The sequence below is a fragment of the Hippoglossus hippoglossus genome, chromosome 5 (genome assembly GCF_009819705.1).
Source record: "Hippoglossus hippoglossus isolate fHipHip1 chromosome 5, fHipHip1.pri, whole genome shotgun sequence".
In the NCBI taxonomy this organism is placed as follows: Eukaryota; Metazoa; Chordata; class Actinopteri; order Pleuronectiformes; family Pleuronectidae; genus Hippoglossus; species Hippoglossus hippoglossus.
Window position 1 is genome coordinate 3713607 of NC_047155.1, and position 23081 is coordinate 3736687.

Below are 23081 nucleotides of genomic sequence, written 5' to 3' on the forward strand. Positions count from 1 at the left end.
CGCTAAAACACACACAAGAAATGCATTAGCTTCACAGTCAAGGTTTGCATTGTGTGCAGTGAAATCTCAACTATATCTGAACTACAAAATGATTGAGAAAAGCACAAATTTCCTTGATGTGCACCAACAGTTGCAGAAGAACCATGAGCTACAGGACACCAGAACTCCTGGTTTTAAACGTATGCTTGATTTGCCGTCCCACGATCCCGACCAGGCAAAACAATCCGACGGCTCGTCAGGAAAAACAAAACACCAAAAACTCCAATGGGCTGCGACAGAGGCTCTGGTTTGTCTTTTTTCAGATGATACCCACTGTTGTATAGTTCAGATACTGGATTACAAGTCAGGGTGGAGCTGTTATGTTGTGAAATTCTACACCAGACTTCATGAGCAAAATTTGTATTAATTAAACGGGTCTCCAAGAGAGACTCGGAACCACCGGTCTGCCGGGGACTGTCCTTAGATGACCTGGGGAGAGCGTGTGCTTTTAAAGCCAAAGTGCGGTCGCAGCAAAGACTGAAGCTGCTTTCAGACATGCACTGAAGTCTGGACATTTCCCTGAAGTTCTGCAGAGGGGCTGTATGTGACAATGCAAAAGTTCAAGTCGGCCCAGCATGTTAAATGTTCGTAAAATGATGGAATGAGCCCACGGGAAAGACAACAAGGTTTGAGATCTTTTGCCGATAAGTCCGGCGCTGGTCTTTATAAGCAAAATCATGGGATTTCCACAGCATATTCGTCACGTCATGCCTGAAACCACCGCTTGTCTCAATACTTCAGACATTTTCCTGTTGTTGTGAACGTGTTTGATCTGGACAATCTTCTGCTGTGTTGTTCAAATGTGAGAGATAACTTCTGGAAAATGTCCAGACCCAATTTTCTGTACATTTTGCTGAGCTCATGTCTGAAAACAGCTTGATTTGATTTGAGTTTTTTTCTATTTGTGGCACTTTTGAAGTGAACTGAGGGCAACTGATAAAATATATATATTCATGGCATTTTCACTTTACCTTTTGTGCATCCAACTTCTGCAAAGTACTGTAACTGCCTGTATCTGCCCACTTGTATTTTCAGAATAAGAGACTGATGAGGAGTTAATGATAGTAACAGTTTAGCTGTTATGTATATTTTTCGGGTGGCGTTAGCGCCTAAAACCTTTGCACAGGACTGTCAATGATTTAATCTGCACAACAATAAACACCACAGCCTCGAGATTTGTGCTGGGTGCAGCAAGATCCCAGCTCCCCACCCTCGTGACTCCAGCCCATAGTTCCCATTCTAACCACCACTACTGTTTGTCATTTTTAACCACGTCTGCTGTGTCTACATTTGTTTCTGTCGGAGGCCTTCAGACTCGTCTACAGACAAACTCATGTGAATCACGTGAAGACTTCTTCTGGTCTGAGCCACAGCCGCTCTTTGACAATAATCTAATCAACTGTTCTCTGCGACAAATCGGTTTAGACTTCATTAAACTATGAAAAGTTATCTGATGAAGAGTTGAGTTCAATGAAGCTCGGGAGGTTCGGATTCAAGTCTAGAACATCCTGCCTAATTATCCCAGAAATGTTCACTGACGTAAGGTCAAGTTAATGTCTATGTTTTTATGCATGAGATTTAAAAATCGTTTTTGTTAAATATATTTTTATGGTGGTTTAATGAACAAACAACAGTGGGGGTGGAGTCTTGATTAAAGCGTATTGTGTCTAAAGTGTGTGTCCGCAGCAGATCACCTAAGTAGCATTCAAATTTTGTGTGGATGTCCTATTTGTGCCTACATCTGTGTGTGTGTGTGTGTGTGTGTGTGTGTGTGTGTGTGTGTGTGTGTGTGTGTAGCTGGCTAATGGCCTGTAACTGGCTGCAGCAGGCACAGAGATGCTTATCAAAGTAAACTCGCCCACTGGGAAGCACAGCCATTATACTGTCATTAGACTGAGCCGACTACTGGGTCACTGTGTGGGTGACAGAGTCAGAGTCAGAACACATGCAGCCTTCATGTAAAGCACCGAATATAACAATCACAGTATGTTTAGGACTATTTGCAGGGCTACTAGACGTCAAACGCAGACCAGGGGCCAGAAGAACTGTTTTCAGTTACTACCTGCGCCAAGGAGGTTATTTTTCCTTTGCCAATTGTCTGTTGGCAGAATTACATAAACACTCCTGACATTGTCATGAAGTTTGGTGGAGGGGTGGGGTTTGAGCCAGGGAAGAACCCTTTGAATGGATTTTCTTTAACAGTGCAAGATTGGGCGTCGGCCTGGGTGGAGGGATGTTCTCTCTCTTAGTGCCCTTCTACTCGTTTCAAATGTTTTAATAAAGCTGCAGATAACATACCTGGATTTTAAGACTAATGATAAACATCCTACCATTCCTGAGTCATGTTATAATAAAACAAAAAAGATTTAAAAAATACAGAATATTCACCAACTGAGATTTGGATCAGGCAAAATCTAATATAAGAAAAACCTGAAAGAAACCCAGATATTTTTGTCAGTTTTACTTGTTGGATGATGATGAGTCTTAGTGGGCGTTTAGACCAAAACCCGCCTTCAATGAAAATAGAACAAGATGCTGGATTAACCAATTTCAATCATTTTCATCTCAAAGATCTCAAGGTAAACGGCAGGTGAAGCATCAGCATTGACATGACAAAGTAATCCAACAGGAAGGTGCACTTCCATTGGCCAGGAGAGCCTTTTAGAAAATAACATCACTCTAAATTAAGCCAGATTAAACTTTTTTTTTTTTACTGAACATCACTATGCTATTTTCCAGGGATGAGTGTTTTTCACCAAGTGCTAATGACAACCTGTGCATGACCCCCCCCCCCCACGCAGCTTTCAAACCAAACCTAGGAAGATTTGTGAGACAAGCCATTATGTCCAATAGAGAGATCAGCTCTGTTGTCTCTAGCGTGGCAGGAGACCAGTTGTCTTCAACCAGGCTGCACAGTGAGTTAAAGTAAACAGAACTTCAACCCCAAATATATTGATCCCCATAACCTCCGTCCAATGGGATACTGGCATGGACAGGAGGCAGGTGTTGTGTCAGCAGCAGTTTTACACAAGAGAAGAGTGCACACATCTACCTTTGACTCCTGGCAGGACTTGAATAAAGGAACATATGCATGACAAAATATAGTATAAAGTATTTAAATACCAAGTTGTAAAGTTAATAATGTGATTGTTTGTCTGTAGCATCATGGTGAGCCTTTTGGTGCTGCACTTCGCCTGAGATTTGATTTCTACGATAACATTGACTCGGGGTTTAGTCGGGGGACTACGAGCTGATAATACATCACTAATGACCCATTGAATTTAAATGTGAATGCTTGTGTGTCTTACCTGAGCTGTGACTGCAGTTTGGCTCCTTTGGTCACAAAGTCCTCCCATGTCGGATAACTGGCCTGCAGCAAACACACAGAGGACACCAAAGACATTAAATCCACAATAGCATCACACGGGTGTGACTACAAGAGGACTGACCGAGTTTAACAGAGATATTAGACCTGGTTCTTTAACTATTTGTATTTCATAACCATAAACCTAAGACAATTGTGTGTGTTAGCAGACAAAGGGAGAAATATCTGAATATCTCGTGACTTTCCCACACAGCTGCAGTACGAGTGTTTAAAACTGTGAGGATTACTGGATTTAACTGATGTGAATTAGAGATCAGATCTAAATGAAAATCAGATTATATGAAATCCACTAAGTGCACTAAAAAACAAAGACGTGAAGACAGGGCACAGAGGAAATCGCTGACATAATGCGTGGAAGAGAAGGAGCAAAGTAGAGGGAGAAGGAACAAATGAAGAATGACTGAATGTATTTTGACAGGAAGACATTACACTGCAAGTTAATGAGTATTATGTAGAGTAATCAGTATTTTTGTGTATACTTAGTATCCTACACAACAAACTGATTATCAAAATGTTTGCTTCACTGTTCTGTTGACTGCAGCTCTAGGTGTGACCTCTGCGTTTTTAGCCGGCACTGAACATCACATTCCTTTTACAGTTTTCATTTCACCAGCAGCTCAGAACCGTGTAAAAGAAAATCAACAGTCGACTGCCTTGTGTTAGTTTTGGCTTCTCTGGGTTTCACGTGAACACAGATGCTGCCGGGTCTCAGGCCGACCAACAACATAAACAACCTTTTACAAGCAGAACAGTGCTGCTGTCATAAAGCTGTGATCGATCTCCCCATGAAATCACGTTTTTATGTTCAAAGTCATCTCGGAATTTCTGGGTTCATTTCAGTTTTATTTATGACGTGAATTTCACTGGGCTAATAGATGCATCCCCATTCACCAACCTGGTGTATAAACTAAAAAACACTGCCTTGAATGTTGTATGCTTCCACAAACCAGTTACTCATAAGCAGTTTTCAGAAAGCAAAATGTCCAGACCCAGTTTTTCAGACATTTTCTGCAGTTTACCTTTCAGGTATAAAGAACGCAGCAGGCAACTGTCTGGTTCAGACACGTTCACAACAGGAAAACTTCCAGGAGAAGTCTGGGTGGAGCAAGAGGCAGGACATATGAATTCTGCTGCAGAGAGCATCGTGATTTGTTTACAGCACATTGACACCGGGCTCAAGCCTAATTTCCAAAAGCTCTCCCTCGTCTTCCCGAGATCTTTGTTGCCGTCTTGCACGTAGTTGAGTGAGGATATAAAATGTCATGACTTGATTATTTTATCCCAATAGACATTGGAAAGAAAATGTGTTTGTGAGGTCACAGTGACCTTGACCTTTGACCACCGAATACTAATGAATTCCTCCATCTGCGCCAGATGAAAATCCCACCAGGCATTCTTGACTTTACAACAACGCGACAATCACTGTAACTTTGACTTGCAGCCAAACCTTGCCTTACGTTCCTGAGGCACAGTATCACGATCACAAGAATGGGACAGAAGGATGGACAGACGGACTGACGACCCAAAAACAATACACCCGCGGGGGGGCTGAGGCTGTCACCAACACAGAGGCTAAAAGATGAACTGAAATGTCAGAATAAAGCAAATATATCAGGGAATAAATAAAGATGGACTACATTGGCCCCCTCATAATATCATTAAAGATCTCTAACAACGTTTTTACACTTTGCATGAGCTGTCAGAGAAATTCTGAAGAAATCTGACCCACAAATAAAACCATGACGTTTTTGCTGTCCTTGGCATGAAGGCATTGCGCTGCATATTTTCATTAAATGACTATGTTGATGAAAACAACACAGCACGACATCTGTTGAAAAGCTGTCCATGAAAAAAATAATGCTATTACAGTCTTGAACAGAAATTAGAATATCTTAATCTGTAGGAGGAAAAATGCTAATCTGTCTTTTCTGTAACAGCAGCTGATTGATTATGTAATCTAAGGCTGCTTCAGGCTCCAGGGTCTGACCTTGGGTTACATCTGCGCCCAACAGCTGCTGGTGCTGTGTTCTGGTAGCTGAATGTAAAATGGTTGGAAACGAACGGTGAATCCCACTTTCTCTCGCTTTATCTTCCTGAACCCAGTCACCCTGTCTGTCCTCTGTCTCTGCTCGTCCACCAGAGAGAGGATAATACCGATTTAACCCTCAACGCCACACCATTAGCCTCTTAGCTCCACACCGCTAAAGCTGTTAGCTGGCCCCGGCTTCCCAGCTAGCCAGGCATGCACACGGCATGGGGCTGACAGGTTTACTAGCTGCAGGGATTTAGCACTGCATGATGAAATACTGCAGGTGACTGACTGAATGCCTCTGTGAACGACTAACAGTAACCCTGCGATAAATGGAAGAGGAAGGAAATGAAACTCTCCAAAAACTGAATCGATCCCTGCAGAGCGGGAAATAAGTTATGGCTAGAACAAAATTTGTAGTGAAACTAGATCCAAGATGAAGCACATTTAGAACTTGGAAGTCATTTTACAGCATTGGTACGATAAATAATGCTTTTGTCGTTGAAATCGTCACTGAACTGATAGAACTGAGTAAATAAACCATTTCTGACAGCAGGACACTTGTATAGATATGAGAAAATAGTGTTTTAAACTGAAGGCATCCACAATATGATGAAATCTTTACAAAACTTAAACTCATGCTGTGGAGGGACTATCGGCTGAAGTTGAACTAAATGTACATTTTTCTATCCAACCATATGATTTTATTCTTGTAGAGACCGGAGGAGTTTTCAATGTGCCTTCCCTTGGTTCAGTTTAATCTTCAATTCAAACTCTTATGATCAAATTAGTTTATCTTGCTGAAAATTGCTGAAACCATTAATTGATTGTGTTGATTGACCAATCATAACTGATCGTTGCAGCTCTAATTTGCTGAAACGTTTGTAATCTATTACTCTAATACCAATGTGGATTTTTGAGCAAAACAATTATCATACCATTATATTTGCCAAAGTATTAAATAACAATCAAATCCAAATGATATTTTACTGTTTTAACTATAAAGTTATTCATAAATAATTGTGTATGAAAAGAAACATTTATCTAACAATCTTCTTTATCGTTTATTCTGTAAAATAAACGCTTTTATTTCAGTGCATATAAGCAAACAAACCCTGATATTGATGTTATCAGGTCAGGCTCTATTATCTATGATGTTATAGGAGCACTCAAGGTCATGGAGGAAAAAGTTGTTGCACTAAAAAACCAAGATCACACAATATAAAACGTCTCTGCTGCTTGGATTTCAGCTCTCGCAGTGCCGCTCTTGTTCCCTCACCACTTCTCGCCTAAACCTCAAATTCTGCCAGGATTTGTTGTGACTGCCAGGAATGTCACACTCAGTCGAAGACAAAATATACCAGCCCTGGCTTTCCAGCAGGCCGGGCTGGGAACACCACAGAGAAGGGTCTCAGGGTCCAGCCTGATACAGAGAGCTTTAAAGCAGCGGTTGCTAAATTAGGGTCCCAGGCCCCACAGAAGGTCACTCACGGCGTCCGCGGGGTTCCCAGAGACAGCTGCAAACAAAACAGCTGTCGACCATCATTTGGCTGGACAGATACACTTACATCTTTACTCTGCTATGGTTCTAGAGACAGGGGGAGAAAATCTATTTAGTCTGAGCCAACAATTGGGTGTTTGATTTGATTGTGATTTTCAAGGAGGCAAAAAGACTGGCCCTGCCTCAAATAGTGGGTTTTTTCCTCTGGTTAAAATGGTTTCTCCTGTCTTCTGACAACAGTTGAAAGCTCTGTCAGGTAATCTTTTTCTTTGGAACTTGTGATGGACACTTGTCTTACACGCATAGTATGTTAGTCATTAATCTGAACCAGCTTTTGGTGTATAAACACCGTACAGCCGAGTGGAAACAGTCTGCTCTACTGGCACTGACACAGTAAACCCATTCACACAGCCATGGCTCTCCATGTATAGAAGATATACAGCTCTGTTATCTTATCTGCTTAGTCAACCAGACAGCGTGACCAGGTATACAGTTACTTTAGTCAGTGTGAGTGTAGTCACCCTGCCATTGTCTAATCCTGCCCTTATAATCCTGACTTGCTCTACTGACCAACAAAAGGACAGAGATGAAGACAGAACATTGTGGAGGGACTGACGAGACAAGAGTACTTTCCTGTTGACCTTTGCTGAGTCCAGACTGACGAGACAAAGACCAAGTCAACTAGTCAGTCAGAGAGTGAGCTGCCATGGTTGGAGATTGAAGTAGAAGGAGAGTAGAGCTGAAAACAACAATTATTGTTCTTCTCAATATATTTGCTTGGTTCATTGATTTAATGTTTGGTCTAAAAGTGTCACAACATAAGTTTCCATCCCAATTTAAAGCTCGAATGGCACCTAGTAAAACATATACCTCCACCATGTAACAATTGCTTTAAGTTACTGTAAATCAAAGAAATCAATTCCCTGAATGTGCCTGATTTTTTTCATCAAGATCAAACAGTCGATTCTGTTGAAATTGTGGAAAATGTCAGAACCATAAGTTGGCTACAGCCTCGGAGACACTACACACGCTGTGGCTGTAAGTTAACATGTACACAAATGTATTTAACAACAGTTAACAGTCAGCAAACTGACAGCAGAATGATCTGCCTTTTAAAAACACATTCGTAACTTTAGGTGTGTACGCTGCAGCTTCCTCTGCATGTGCGGCCATGCAAGCTGCTGAGTAAATGCTTTTGATTTACATATTGGTGTCCAGATGCACTGGTAATAGATGAGACATATTTGGTATAATTCAGAGAGGGGTAGCTATTATTTTGTTTTTTATTGGTAACGCGTTTAAGGCTAATTCCAGTGAACTGTTTTTTGGGTTCAACTTTGGAAAACACGTACATGTGTAGGAAACGTTCAAAGATGTCATTCAAGGATTTATTCTGTAAATAAAGATGGACAATGAGTCTAACTCCTCACGTTGTACACGAATTACGCTAAAACATCCTGCATGCAAGTGCCACCATCTTGCACTTTGGAGCCAGGGTCTGCCCAGTAGGGATCAAAATCTGGAGCTCTGGTATCAAGGTTAGCGGATGGATTATAGGTTTTCATATTTTGAGGGATTTGTATATAAATAATCTACTATTGATTCTTAAAATACAAACATCAATCTTTGCATGGATGCCTTTCATTTAACAAGGACATTCACCCTGAATGTGATGTTGTCCTTTGATCCGTGAGGACTGCATTATCTGTTGAATGCTTATGGAAGTGGAGTTTTTACAAATGTGAACAAAACAGGGAATAACTAACTTGATAACTTTGCAGATGGCTGCCTACAGCGGCCACCTACTGACAATGGTCTTGAAAACTGTGACTTGAATTCGTGAACCTGCTGCAGCTCCTGCACAAAGAGTTGAGATAAGAGGTGTGTGTGTACAAGCTCCTCGGCAGCCTACCTTTACCTGTGCTACTGTTAAAGATAAGCGTTTAAGTTAAGATAAGCGAAGTATAATCCCCACATAACTCACCTGCCACTTTCCCTATGTAGCAGCCAAACACATGATACTAATAAGCCAGGATTACAAAAACTGCTGTTTCACTTCTTTGCCAGAAACAAAACAAAATCTCTTTCACCACGACCACCAGAGGTTATTTCTAAATCTGTTATTCATGCAACAGAACTAAAGCTGGGTTCAAGTGACAACAGACGATACTGACTGGGACGTCTGTCATCGAGACTTCTCTCTAAATCGTTGTTGGACGGGAATTGTCCTGGTTTGAAGTGCAGCGAATATTAATGACCCTCTTATCATAAATCACAAAGTCTCACAGAGCGGAGAAGTATTTGCTCGAAGAATGCGAAAACCAGTTTGAGAGTGAAACCGGACAATTACACAAGACAGGATCACTATAAAACTATCTCCAAGGTTATGGGCATTTTGGCCATAAAATCATAAAGTTATGAATAAACCCTCATGGATATAAATATGTCGATACATTGCAACAGCCCCACAAATTGGTCACTGAAGTTTTCAGTAAACTTTACTAAAACTGGAGGGAAGTAGTTCATTTGTTGGGGACTATTTCCAGCAGCAGATTAATACACTAATTTGGTGCTTAAGGGGGCTTTCACGCGTACCTTTTTTGGTCCAGACATTCTGACCTTTCAGTTTAGCCTAATCCAAAATAAGGGGTATGAATGGTAACTCAAACCAGGGTGTGGACCAAAAGGACCAGAAATCAGTCCGACCAAAAGAGGTGGTCTCTGCCCGCATCAAACTAAAACCCCTGTTCTGGTTTGGGATCTTGCCCATGGACACTTCCACATGTGAAATGGGAAAGACTGGAATTGAACCGCCGACAGATCAGTGGATGGCCCAGTCCACCTCCTGAGCCACAACCGCCCCAAAACTGACTTTAAGTTAGTATTTCCAGGAGCAGGGCAGTCTATGTTGGACAGAATCTAAATAAAACTACAGCAATAAGAAAGAACATCACCAGAATTATTGTTTATTATAAAGCATTATTTTGGGTTGGATGTATGTTTGTTGCCTGACAAACCTGATTGAATTTCAGAGATGTGCTTCTGACTTTCTGACTGTCGTGTTTCGGACAGTCATCAAGTTGAAGTCACTGTGCTGAGGCAACAAAGAGCGAGGGACAGCGGGCGAGGTGGACACTGATCAAACAGCAGGATTATGGGTTTGTTTAACGTTGTGTTTGAGCAACACTGGTTAACGCAAAGAGAGAAAGACAAAAACGGAGAGAGAGTGAGTGAGGGGAAAGGAGAAAGGTAGGGTGTGTCAACACCAGGTTAATGGTTTGTTCAGTGCAGTCGACTGCTTGGTCCTTTATCTGAGAAGTAATGAGGTTTTCATTAAGTCAGACAAACAAATAGAGGTGAACATGAACTTTCCATTCCTCTTCTCCTTACACAACTCAGTGTTTTAGCTCTGTGGTCGTTCTTCTATTCCCATTTGTCTGCGTGTTTAATTCTTTACATACCAAAGCTCGTGATAACGTTCAGATGAATCGAGAGGTGGAAAGTCAGCTGGGCCGGCAGCAGCCGTCGTATGACAGGTTACTAACGGACATGAAGTCTGACTGGAACATTCCTCAGTTACTCTCATATAAATACAATTAAAAATGATCACACTGATACATTAAATCTTGATTAATTGTTCACTCACTTTTTAAGTAGCCTCTATTAAATCAAGTGTACCAGAGATTAAAGAAGATGATTTTGAGACACAGCTTTTGAAAGCTGGTGATTAATCAGCGGCTGAAAGGTCGTTATGTTTCACTTAAAGATTATGTGTATTATCATGATTTAAGTTCTTTCCTCGGTTGTTTAGAAGTTCTGCAAAGACGCTCCTAAAATACCTTGTCGATAGTGTGGCCCATACTTCTGTGATGTAACTTGACAACATGGCAGCAAGCGGCTTGTCTGAGCCTCCTTACAAAGCCATGAAAAGCAAGAAAACACCTCAGTCCATAGTCCCATTCATTTAAAGAGCCTGTGTCTGTACAGCATGTTAAAGTAGTATCTGAGTAAACAGATGAACCATAATAATGTTTGTCAGGACAATGTTAATGTACGTGCTGTTTAATGTACTTGCCCGTTACTGGGATTAATCATTGCCTGCTCTGCACTGGAATGTGTTTTCTCTTGTAATTCAACATCTGAATGTGACTCAGAGACTTGAATGTTCTATGAGTCCAACGAGTCCAGCTGTCACTAAGCAGCATGTTTCTCTGCTCACTCTTTTTCCCTTCGGGCGTCTCACTTGTCTTTTAGTCAGAGTGCCCTCGGTTCCTGTTGGTGCAGGAGATGAGGAAGTAAGTGGCAGCTGATCTCCATGTGACTTTTGACTATTTCTGTAATTTTGCATCGTATTTGTCTGTCTCTCTGACATCGGTGTCTCCATTTAATATCATTTGATGAAACGCTGCCACTACAGTTCTACAAAATCTTTAAATCTGTCAAATCAAAGACAACGTGGTAAAATTCCCAGTTTTGGGGGGAAATTACCTCTAATAAAACTACCCAACACCAGCTCCTTTAAGATCTTCAATAAAGAAAAACAACAATGAAAGCATTCACTTGTGATTCCAAACACCAAATGAGACGATTCCAAACTTCCATCAATAAAATATTTGCAAACATTCATTCATAAAACCCTCACAATGCCCAGATAGCTATGGAGATATCTCAGTGTGCAGTGACAGCAGTGTTTTATAAATCCACACCCTCTATGGATATTCACTCATCCTTGATGCTTCCCCACCTCCTGCTCCCAGTTGACTCATGTCCATCCATCCGTTTCCCAGTTATTAGTCCATGATTCAACACGTCAGAACGGATCGGCCCGAGGTAAGAGGGCCCATCAAACCTAGTTCAGTAATGCAGCCTTCTTCGACTAAATTTAAAGTAGATATATTCATACATTTTTAAAGATATACACTATTCTCAATAAGTCTGAAATGATCTGTCATAATTATCTTTTATATTAAGTTTTACAATTTAACCACACTCTTTTTAAATATATATTTTTATTTATAACAATATTATACTTGTAAATCAATTTATCAAGGTATGGGTGATGTGTAATGCTGCTGATATATTTGCTGTCATGCTCCAAAAATTGTTAAGCTACAAGGGGGTTTCATTGGTTTCTGATTTTAACACTTTTAAAAACACACAAATTATTCAGATTTATTTGTTCTTTAGATATTTAAAGCATTTCAGCTTTGTTTGATAGAGAGACAAGAGTGTAACAGGAAAGACAGAGGGAGACACGGCAAAGGGCTGCTATGGTAACGACTCAGCCTTGGTATTGGTGTGTGCTCTAATCATGTGAGTCACTGGGACGTCCCATGGTTTTTATGACAATTAAGTTGCAGAATCAGCCGCTCCCGTCAATCACTTTAGTCATTGCCCTAAAGATAAGATCTTGTTTTAGTTTTATGTGGCACATAAAACTAAAAACAACAGGCGATACTATCAAACAATATGTGTAGCATAACACTGCCTCTTTGTATTTTGTATTGTGTTTACTTGTGTAATGTGTTGCCTCATTTAGGTGTTACACGTTCTACCAAGTTATGGGTATCGAACACACCCATATTCACCTGAGGCTGGTCATTTCCCCATCAGCACCGACTTCCCTTAAAGCTCCCACACACACACACACACACACACACACACCCCTTACTATCAGGAACTATAAAGCATATCAGTGATGTCACATCACATTGTGGTTTCTAGTTGCACGGTGTGTTTCTGTTTGTACCCTAACCCCGAGTGTGTGTTTGTTTTATTGTGAAAAGCCTGAAAACACAAACGCATGAGATTGCACCCACAGATAATCATATACAAAGGTCTGATTCAAAAACACAGTAATGCAGCCATAACCATTACTTAAAACTGTGTGTGTGTGTGTTGCTGCATGCATGTGTGTAGACACTGAGCACATCTGTAACTCGCTTCTAAAAGCCATTTACTATTCAGCAAACACACACAGTTTTGAGTGACATTATCCTTTAAAGTTAACAGTTAATAAGGAAAAGAAATGTAATATTCAAACGTTAATCGAATCCTCGTGAAGCAGCAAATTACACTGGGAAGTGCTGGTGGGGGCAGAGAAGGAAAACTACAAGGAGGAAGAAGAGGGGAGCGAGTGGAGAGACATACAGCAGGCGAGGAAGGAGGGATGAACATGACAAAAAGACAAGATTGAAGGTGGGGGGGGGGGGGAAGAGTGAGGGCATGACAGAGAGTGAAGGTGCGTACTGAGCATGTCTGGATGGAGGGATAGATCCGAGCGGGGGGGGGAGGAGTGTGGAAGGGGGAGTGTGGAAGGTCGATGGCTCATAATGTCAACCCTGATATAGCCGAGACAAATCAATAAGTCGTCTGTCTCTGTCCAGGGGAACTTTTAAAAAGGTCCCATGAAGCTTCTGCAGGACGACAATTATATAATAAAATCTTTCCCATTTCTTTAAACGACTGTTAACTCACAACATGACCTATAATCTGCATTAAGACTCGCTGTGGCCTCACGTCGACGCACTGCCTGAGGGTTATGATGCCCTAAGGAGAGATTTATCTGAACAGCAACTCTCTGCTTAATTAGATATGAGTGTGTGTGTGTGTGTGTGTGTGTGTGTTATTGATTCAGAGCTTGTGGCATCATATCCTGGTAGTTTACCAACATGGCACAGAACCAATGGGGGCACTCCTGCCATCTGCCACACACATCACCCCTCTTCCTTGTTATCTGACAGCAGAAGTGACTCGCGTGCTGATCCCTGTTCTCACCACAGGACGTCTGCATGTTCCATCATGTTTCATCCAAAACAAAATGAGACCTGCGCCGTTGCCGTCACGTTCTTTCATCTCACACAGATCGAACCCGTCGTCTCTCAGGTAGCGTGCGGTCGCAGACAGGTGACTCCACCGTCTGTTACAATCAGGATTGAGATAAAACTCGCATCTACTTTCCAAAGACAAGAAATCTAACCACAAAAAAGCAGAAGTGCACCACTCACATCCTAACCCTATAGTTCCCACTCAACTGCCACTTAACGCCATCAGGACACAGGTACCTGCAGCATTGGCAGGTCTCTCAGATCCCATCGGCTATCATCTAAAAACCTCCCTAATATTGTCGGACGTCGGGTGTAGACATCTTCCATCTTCTGTTCACAATCCAACTACTTTCTTTTATCACTCGAGTCGAACGTTTCTCCACATAAAACACAAAGCGTGAATTTTTTCCGTAGGCGTTAGAGATCCATTTTGGCTGATCTCCATTAACAGCTATCTGCATATGAAAGCAGATAAATTAACTGAAAAACAACAACCAATGTATTTCAGTCAATGTGTTCCGCCTACTTCCCCAAATCGTGTCCCTCGCCTTCGGGTGATATACATTCACACGCAGAATCTGTTTATAGAGAGTAAAGGGGCAGCGTTGTGAAACTGAATTTCACAACACAGCAGGGCGAGGAATTCTATGATTCATCTGAAGATCCACACTTACACAATAATCCTGCATGTTGCGTGAATCCTGATCTTTGGTTTCATGACACACAGATGTTAAAAGTGCAAATAGCCACTCTTTGGAAATATCAATTAAAATCAACAAAAATAAAATGTGTATCTCAAAAAAAAAAAAAAAACATTATTATTGATTCATTTTCTTCCACAGACCGTCGTCATCATTGTTTGTCAGTTTACTGGAAGGTTAATTCCGAACTCTTACTGCAAGGCCCCTTGTAAAAAAATCCCCAAAAGGCCCTTAGAGCAGGAAAATGTCACGTTCACAGCGAGTGAGCGGGCGTGGTGACGTTTCTAAAAACACAACTGTCCAGAAACAGGAAGAATACAAATATCTCTGGATGAAAAAGAGGAACCATGCAAGCACCCCACCCGTTTTCTGAATGTCTTTCCTGCTGTATTAGGGGCTGATGCAAATTCGTGAAGCATTTAGCAAAAAAAAAAAAACAAAACAAATTGTCTGGAGCAGCTGACTTGGAGATTTGAGCTCTCAACATGCATCCCCTGCAGAAAATGTCAGGAAAATAAGCAGCAGACTGAAAAGCTGCGATACTAAACCCAGTAGCCAGGGTATGTGTGAGATGTAAAGTCTGCCGGGAGGACGTCGCTCCAGCAGCAGCAGCAGCAGCAGCAGCAGCAGCAGCAGAGGCTTTGCTCCGGCTGTTTCAGAGCCGAAGTCGGGTTGAAAATAGAGGCTGATAACGACGACCATCTGAGAGCAGTGAAACACAGACAGACAGCAAAGGGCAGCCTGCTTAACAAACATCAAAGAGCCCACAGCTGGTAGAATCCTCCCCCCATCCAGCCTCTCACCCTCTCACATGGCCCACTTCCAGTTTTAACCTCTGCTCACTCATTACCCAATCAACATCGGACCCAGCCTCTAACATGCACTCATTAATAACACACATTTAAAGGCCTTTTAAAAGAAAAAAAAGTATGTTAAGCTCAAGTCAGTTTCTGTGTTTTCCTTTTTGAAGTCTACCATTTTTCTTACGTTAGCCGAGGAGGTTGTCCCCCCCCCCTCGTCTGTTTGTTTGTTAGCAGGATTACGCAAAAAAGATCTGAACAGATTTCCAGGAAACTCGGGAGGAAGGATGCGGGATGGATCCAGGAAGAGCCCATTAAATGTTTTCACTGTATTTAACACAGCGAGAGATATATTTGACGTTTTTCAAATATTTTCACCACTATCCCAAAAATAAATAAAACCTGGTTGTTGACGACTGGTATCTATGAATGTGCGAAATGTGGTACAGCTTGATTTAATTTATGGGGATTGGAGGTAGGAGTCTCCTGGGTTCCATTTAAATGTTTTAATCTCTTTATTGCTTTGACTCAACCAGTCTAAAAGGGAAGAGAAACAGTTTAATCGCTTTGTTTTTAAAAGTGGTCGATGTAATTTCCCAATCCCCAAGATGGTGCCTTTCAAATGAACTGGTTTTTTTTCCAGTCCAAAACAAATAGATGTCACAATTTAGCAGATTACAACATTGTTGGAATGATTAACACAATTAATCCATTATTTAATGATTGACCAATCAATTACTCAACAAACAGGAAGCGCTGACATGGATGATATAATTGAGGAAGTGAAGCAATGCAGGAAGAGAATGAATGGAGCAGCCAACTCGGGCCTCCGGTGTTTAGATCAAACTTTACTCTTTAAATCCAATCAACTGTTTTATATCACTTTTAAAAACGCATGATTTTTATATAATTTGTACCCGAGTATAATGACAATATACAGATATTTCATTGCCTCAATTTACTCTCAGTATATAGATATAAATGTCAATTTATGATGTGTCATGACGATAAAGATCTTTTAAGTTTCAACTTCAGTGTGTGGTTTGTACAAGAGGAGACTAAAAAGATAAAATACGACACAACTAATTGTGAAATGGAAAGTTAGAGAAGAGGTGGAAGAGGAGAGATGAATTATGAAAATGAATTAGGGGCCACTCGGCTTTTATAAATTAAACGAAAAGCAGGTGATATCACTCAGTGTGTTGATGTCAGTTGTTATTCTGCTGCTTTTACTTATATATTTACCACTTTTACTTATTAAGTTTAAAGACAAACCCAGTTTCATGTGTTGAATGTGGGGTTTTTTTGTAAAGTTTTTTTTTTTTACAGGAGGAAGCTCAAAGAAGTCACATATATCAATTAGTGTGAAATGGAAAGTTAGAGAAGAGGTGGAAGAGGAGAGATGAATTATGAAAATGAATTAGGGGCCACTCGGCTTTTATAAATTAAACGAAAAGCAGGTGATATCACTCAGTGTGTTGATGTCAGTTGTTATTCTGCTGCTTTTACTGGTTTTATTTACCTTGCTTATATTTGTTACCACTTTTACTTATTAAGTTTAAAGACAAACCCAGTTTCATGTGGTTTTTTTTTTTTTTTTAACAGGAGGAAGCTCAAAGAAGTCACATATATCAATTAGTGTGAAATGGAAAGTTGGAGGAGAGGTGGAAGAATAAGAGATAAAGGAGGTAATTGAGTTTGCGATACGAGTGGACGACGTGTTGACGTGTGGCTCCTCACCTTCATGTCGGTCATGATGAGCTGGAAGAGCCCTCCCAAGGCGCTGCATTCCTTCTCTATACCCGCATCCATTTTTCCACAGGCTCGGAAAAATCCTCAACTTGTCCCAAACTTTTTTTTTTCCCCCTCTTCCTCTTTTTTACCTCCTCCTCCTCCTCCGGAAAAAAAATAAAAACACGCACAGAAAAAAAAAAAGAGCCAGGCAGGATTTAGTAAAACACTCGTCCGACAGAATGAGATTAAACCCGGGGGAGGACTGCGGCTTAAGAACAGCCCGAGAGCAAAGTCCAGCTTTAAAAAACAGGCGAGCGCGGAGAGAAGCAGAACCCGGGAGGAGAATCCATGTCCGCGGAGCAGGCGTCGGGCTTCGGTCAGCCGATGCTAGCAGCCGGCCAGCGGGACACACGCCCCGAAAAACACCACATCGTGCCCCGGTGTGTGGAGCGGGCCTGCGTGCGGAGGGTCCGGCCGCCTCTGCTAACTTTAACTCCGGCTCCGGCGGGGTGTTTGGTCCCGGTGGTGGTGGGGGGAAAAAAAAACGGCGGAGGACACGGCTAGCCGCGGGGAGCTAACGTGGCTAGCTCGGTTAGCGTCAACTCCGCTAGCAACCTGTGACTGTGTGTGTGTGTGAGAGAGAGTGTGTGTGTGTGTGCGTGTGTGTTTCCAAACGAAAACACACACGCGCATACACACGCACACACGAACCGAGGGTATCGATCAGTGGTCCTCTGACCCGCTTTCCCCCTGCTCTCCTCCGGCTCGCATTCAACCCCGCGTCCGGTGCTTGTTTCCCCCGCAGAGTGTCCGAGCGGCACCGCGGTGTTTTTCCAGTGACTTGATCCGACAGGAGGACGCTTCCCTCCGGATACTTCCAACAGGAGTCCCGACCTGGAGCGAGTGAGTGAGGGTTCGATCCCCGCGGCAAGTTACACACACTGATCCACTCTACATCCGGACCGCGGGGTTTCAAAATAAAAGCCCTTTGAAGCCACCCCATCAAGTTCTTCTTCTTCTTCTTCTTCTTCTTCTTCTTCTTCTTCTTCTTCTTCTTCTTCTTCTTCTTCTTCTAATTGTTTTAATTTATAATTATTATATTATTTTTGTTATTACAAAAAATTACTTGTATTATTATTATTATTATTATTATTATCATTAATTTATTATTGAAACATTTCTCTTGACTCCAGACTTTGACTAGATCTTTTTTATAATTTTTTATTTAATTTAGTCTTTTTCTTTTTTATTTCCTTTTCTTCTAAATGTCATTTTAATGTGTTTACATTTTTAATACATTTATTTAAATTTGTATCTATATTGTATGTAAAACAATTTTAGCTGCATTTCTTGTATGAAAGGTTATATACAAATAAAGTTTATGATTAAAGTTTATTATTATCAATAATCAAATTTAACTTAAACTGTGCAGTTTGGCTCATACAGTATAAAATCGTACACACTCATAGATTTCCTCAAAATAAATCATTAAGATCCATGAACTAGTCTCTGGGAGAAAACTGAAAATGTTGTTTACATAAAAAAAAGCCTTATTGCATTGTGAAAGAATATGATTGTGTGTATGAATGCACGCCAGAATGCAGAATGGCAAATGACAAACACACTGAAATAATGATTTAATAGTAATTTAAAGTAGTTGAGTTCACTTTATGTGTTACAATGTTTGAAATATCAATTCAAGGTCATATGTATTGATTACAACTCAGTCAAGTGATTTAAAAATACTTTGACAATTTTCTTCAATTTCCAAATTGGCTCTTTCTTTTATTTTATTTCTCGTTTCAGTTTCCGGTTGGTGCAGCCAGTGGAGGGTGGAGGTATGTTGTGTGTCGTAGAGGGGGCGGAGCAAAGATAAAGAGTTTTAACCAAATCAAGGAAACTTAAAGTGACTCTACTGACACTTTGCTGAAAGTTTATGAAACTTTACTGTGAATTAAATAATAATCTTTGCAACTGGATACCGAGGAGAAAAATATACTTTTATGATATTGGTGTAAACAAAGTAATCTCTTAATATAGTTTTTTATCTATTAGATATGTAAAAATATATATATATAATGGTAAAAAACGTTAAGAAAATAAAAGTTGTGCCAACGGTTTGCATAATTTGTGCCACACAAAAATATCCTGAAGAACAAAAAGTGTTGAGTTACTGTAGAACCTTGGTTCCCAGCACGTGGACGACAGAACAGAACAGATCCGCAGAACATTTGCTACAAGTGAACGATATAATTTGGGGGGAAAGTTGAATGATATGTATGTAACTTTACACCCTGTATTTGCTGTAATTACCTTGAACTCTGCACAGCTCGTCTCTGTTGTATTTTCCCCCCACATTTCCCCTGATGTTCGAGTCCGAGCGTGAGCAGGCGTCCTCTCACATCACAGTTTGGAGGATGTGGTTCGAACAGCGCGTCGTCAGAGATGGAAGAGTCCAGACCTGATCCACACGAGAGTAAAAAGTCTCTGAGCAGCAGGATTTGAGGTCACTAGACCAAAATGTGGGATGAGGGGAAAGGTCAGGGGAGTCCAAAACATCTGATAAACGCATCATGCTGACACTTTAATGTGTTTACATGTGAATATAAGAGCTGAGACGGATGTATTAACTGATAAGGAATGACAGCAATGTGGTAAAACAGTTGTAATATTGAGCCGTTTTCCAGATGTGAACTTCTGATAATGTCTGTCTTTCACATCTGAAGAAGCAGCAGGAGATTGTCCGGGTCAGACTCGTTCACAACAACAGGAAAATGTCCGTAACGTAGTGACGTATAAATGCTGCTGCGGAGTTCGCGTGATTTTGTTTACAAAGCATCGACACCGGCTTCGGCACTCGTCACCAAAAGCTCCCGAATCTCATCGTCTTCCCAAGTTGACGTCTTTGTCTGCGTCTTCTACACTGAAAAAAGAAAATTGCCGGGCCAACTCAAGAAATTGCTTAAATTAAGTTTGTATGAATAAAATCAATGGGTAACTTTAATTTGAAAGAACTTCATTTAGTTGTGTGTTATCAACTGAGGTTATTTCTTTGCAGGTGGCCACAAAGTTTCTCTTCCTCACACTGAGAGATTTGTCTTCTTTTTGTTTTGTTGTTTTTTTTCAGTTTTGCATCCGACACATCAACAGACCCATCAGAACAACAGAATTTTCTGGACATTGTCTTCTCACACGGGCTTTATCTCGAGTTCAGTGCACGTCTCAAAGCATTTTAAGGTTTGTCTCCATTGGAAGAATTATGTTGTAATTGCCCGACATATACTGGACATTAATTAAACCTTCAATATTTGCTTAGACTCTATCATAATGTGTCATAATTCTTAGTGTGTGTGTGGGGGGGGGGGGGTCATCAACCACATTTAATATGTTTTTGTTCTTGTGTGAACTTTCCTTTTGCTTGATCCTCTTGTCAGTCTGTAACTATTAAAAGGTCCAACAGTTAGAGTTTATAAGAGACAGGAAACCTCTGGGACATGAGTCACTGATGATAACGCACAGTTGTAACTGAATTTCTCGTTATCACTCTTTCAGGCTGTTCCTCTTGTTATCATAAACAGCTGATAAACGACACAAAGCGTTTGCTCTCTGTCTTCGTCACGGTGTATTTGACTGATTCACCAGGCAACGAGCTGAGTCACAGGAACCGCAGCCTTCCTACCGGTCCCGTTACCACGGCAACCATCATGCCACAAGGCTGTACATATGTGTGTGTATCTGTGTTTGCCAGTGTTTCAGTGTGTGTGTGTGTGTGTGTGTGTGTGTGTGTGTGTGTGTGTGTGTGTGTGTGTGTGTGTGTGTGTGTGTGTGTGTGTGTGTGTGTGTCAGGTTGGGACCAATGCCATCAACACTCCAAACACCAACATGGTTTCTATGGAGACAGAGCATCAGGGTCTGTGCAGAACAACAGTAAAACAACACTTTTTATTTTCATAACTCCTGTTCTATAGTAAAACTGATTAGATTATGCATACGTATATTACTTGTATATATTTATATATTCATATACAACACATGTGCAAGACCCGTGGGCGGATCAACTTCCTATTGGGCCCCGGGGCAAGAATTCGTCATTGGGTCCAACCGACCGGTGCTTAAGAGGTGAACTGACCGGTTGATTAATCAGTTAGTTGATTGACAGAAAATGTAATGGGAACTATTTTGTTAAATGATCAACAGTCTAAGTCTGTGATTGAAATGTCACATAAAATGTCCACAAGTCTGTGTCACACCTGCACAGGGAGGCGCAGCAATGAAAACCAAGAACAACAGCACGAACAGATTCAGTTTCCCAAAGTGAAATAAAGAGATTTTATGAATTTCAACCACCTGAGTCAACTCGTGTCTCTGAGCTGTATTTGTATCAGTACAACAGTGACACCTGCTGGCCAGAGGGAGAACTGACATGGCGTCTTTCAGCTGATTTCTTTAGAATTATTTTGATATAAACATTTGTTCTGTTCCAGTAGAAAACTAAATTCCTGGATCTGTGCTCTTTTGCTGTGTGGTCTTCAAATTGAAGATTCATTATTTTAAATAAAATACAATTGTTTCCCACTGTTTGCTTTTTAACTTTAAACTTTAACCGTCTTTAACGGTTCCATGTTTTCATTTTTAACTTGTAACTGTGTTTTGAAAGGTTCTATATAAATAAAGTTTGTCATGATTTCCTATTATTGGTGAAATGAGGGGGAAACAAAGTCTAAAATCTGATGGAAGTAATGTTTTGTGAAGCTTATTTCTCAGCTCACTCCAACATGTCCCTCCATCATTCTGGAGCGGGAGAAGAGAGGGAATCTGTTGTTCATTTCCTTCAGTATCTTTTAAACAGTAATGTAAGCTTAGTGAGTGGATAATGGTAGATATACTATTGTTGTGATGTTATTGTCACACTAGAAGACAGATTTTGTTGCTGTTAAAAAACAATATGTCACATAAAAACCTACAGATCTCTGTGTCGGTCAATGAATAGCCATCGACCAAAAAGACAAACACAACATTTGCTGGAAATCTTTCTGTTTAATAGAAACTCAGTTGTATATTGAGACAAGTAGATTATTGTCAGTATAAATCAGCCCATTCATACAAACAAGGCATGTACAAACAAGTTGTGTTAATAAAGCTGGACATGAGTTTGACCTGATAACATCAGAGACATGGAGGAAGTTCCGAGCAGCTGGTAAGGCACCGCAGGCTCCTCCAGGTCAGAGGTCACCGTCAGTGTTCAGGCATCAGGAGCCGTCAGGAGGAAAGAAAAGGCTGCAAACCAGTGTTAACTCTTCAATATAACCAGTGGCAGAAGTGGGAAAGACGTTCATGTGGGATTAATGAAAACTACAACTCTGACTGAAGTTAAACCAAAACGATTAAAATAATATTTGATGTCTGATGTTAAAATAAGCTGAATATTTTTATTGTTTTAGGAAAAATGTAAAATATCGTGTATCTACACGTGTTGTGATTGATTTGAAAAGAAAATGATCAGCTGACTAATTAATAATTAAGAAATAGTTAGTTGCAGCTTTAGTTCTCTGTATAATTTACATAGTTTTACAGTAGAGGACAAAATATAAGAATGAATCTTTTGTTTTTGAATTTTACTTTTAACTTCTGTAGCCTATACTGAAGGTGTTTTTGTATATACATGTTTGTATATTGTGTTATATTGAAGTTTTTAATGTCTTCATTGTAGTGAGTGTCACACACAGGGTCTGGAAGTAGAATAAGTGCTGGACTCATAAAACATAATAATAAAACTTGGTCCATCGACTCATCACACGTTGTAATTACAGCGTCGAGCGCTTCAACTTGTCTCCTTCACCGAATGTTTTTATTTCAAGCAAAATTATTGAGAAAGATTTTTTTTAAAAAAGTGAATCTTATTAGCGTTGGTTTGTCGTCAGCAGGATCACGCAAAACTACTCGACTTGTATGAAATGTTGTAGAAAGGTGGCGCGTGACTCAGGGAAGAGGCGATTCTGTTCGGTGCCGATGCAGACGAGGGGGCGGATCCAAGCTTTTTAAAAAAGAACTTCATTAAAACTTAA

General features: G+C 40.7%; 1 protein-coding gene across 9 annotated transcripts in view; it reads right to left on the bottom strand.

Moving 5' to 3' along the window:
* mtss1 (MTSS I-BAR domain containing 1) overlaps positions 1-17966 on the bottom strand; it is a 44067-nt gene extending 26101 nt beyond the window's left edge. For 4 of the 9 annotated variants that reach the window (XM_034584550.1, XM_034584553.1, XM_034584555.1 and 1 more), the window contains exons 1-2: positions 17023-17965; positions 3348-3409 (exon numbers count right to left, since the gene is read on the bottom strand). In XM_034584550.1, the coding sequence (XP_034440441.1) occupies positions 3348-3409; positions 17023-17094 (134 nt within the window). In that variant the 5' untranslated portion in view covers positions 17095-17965. Of the gene's footprint in view, positions 1-3347; positions 3410-17022 lie in introns of all 9 variants that reach the window. The other 5 variants (XM_034584551.1, XM_034584552.1, XM_034584549.1 and 2 more) reach the window with 3 other exon arrangements.
* Positions 17967-23081: the final 5115 nt, after the last annotated feature.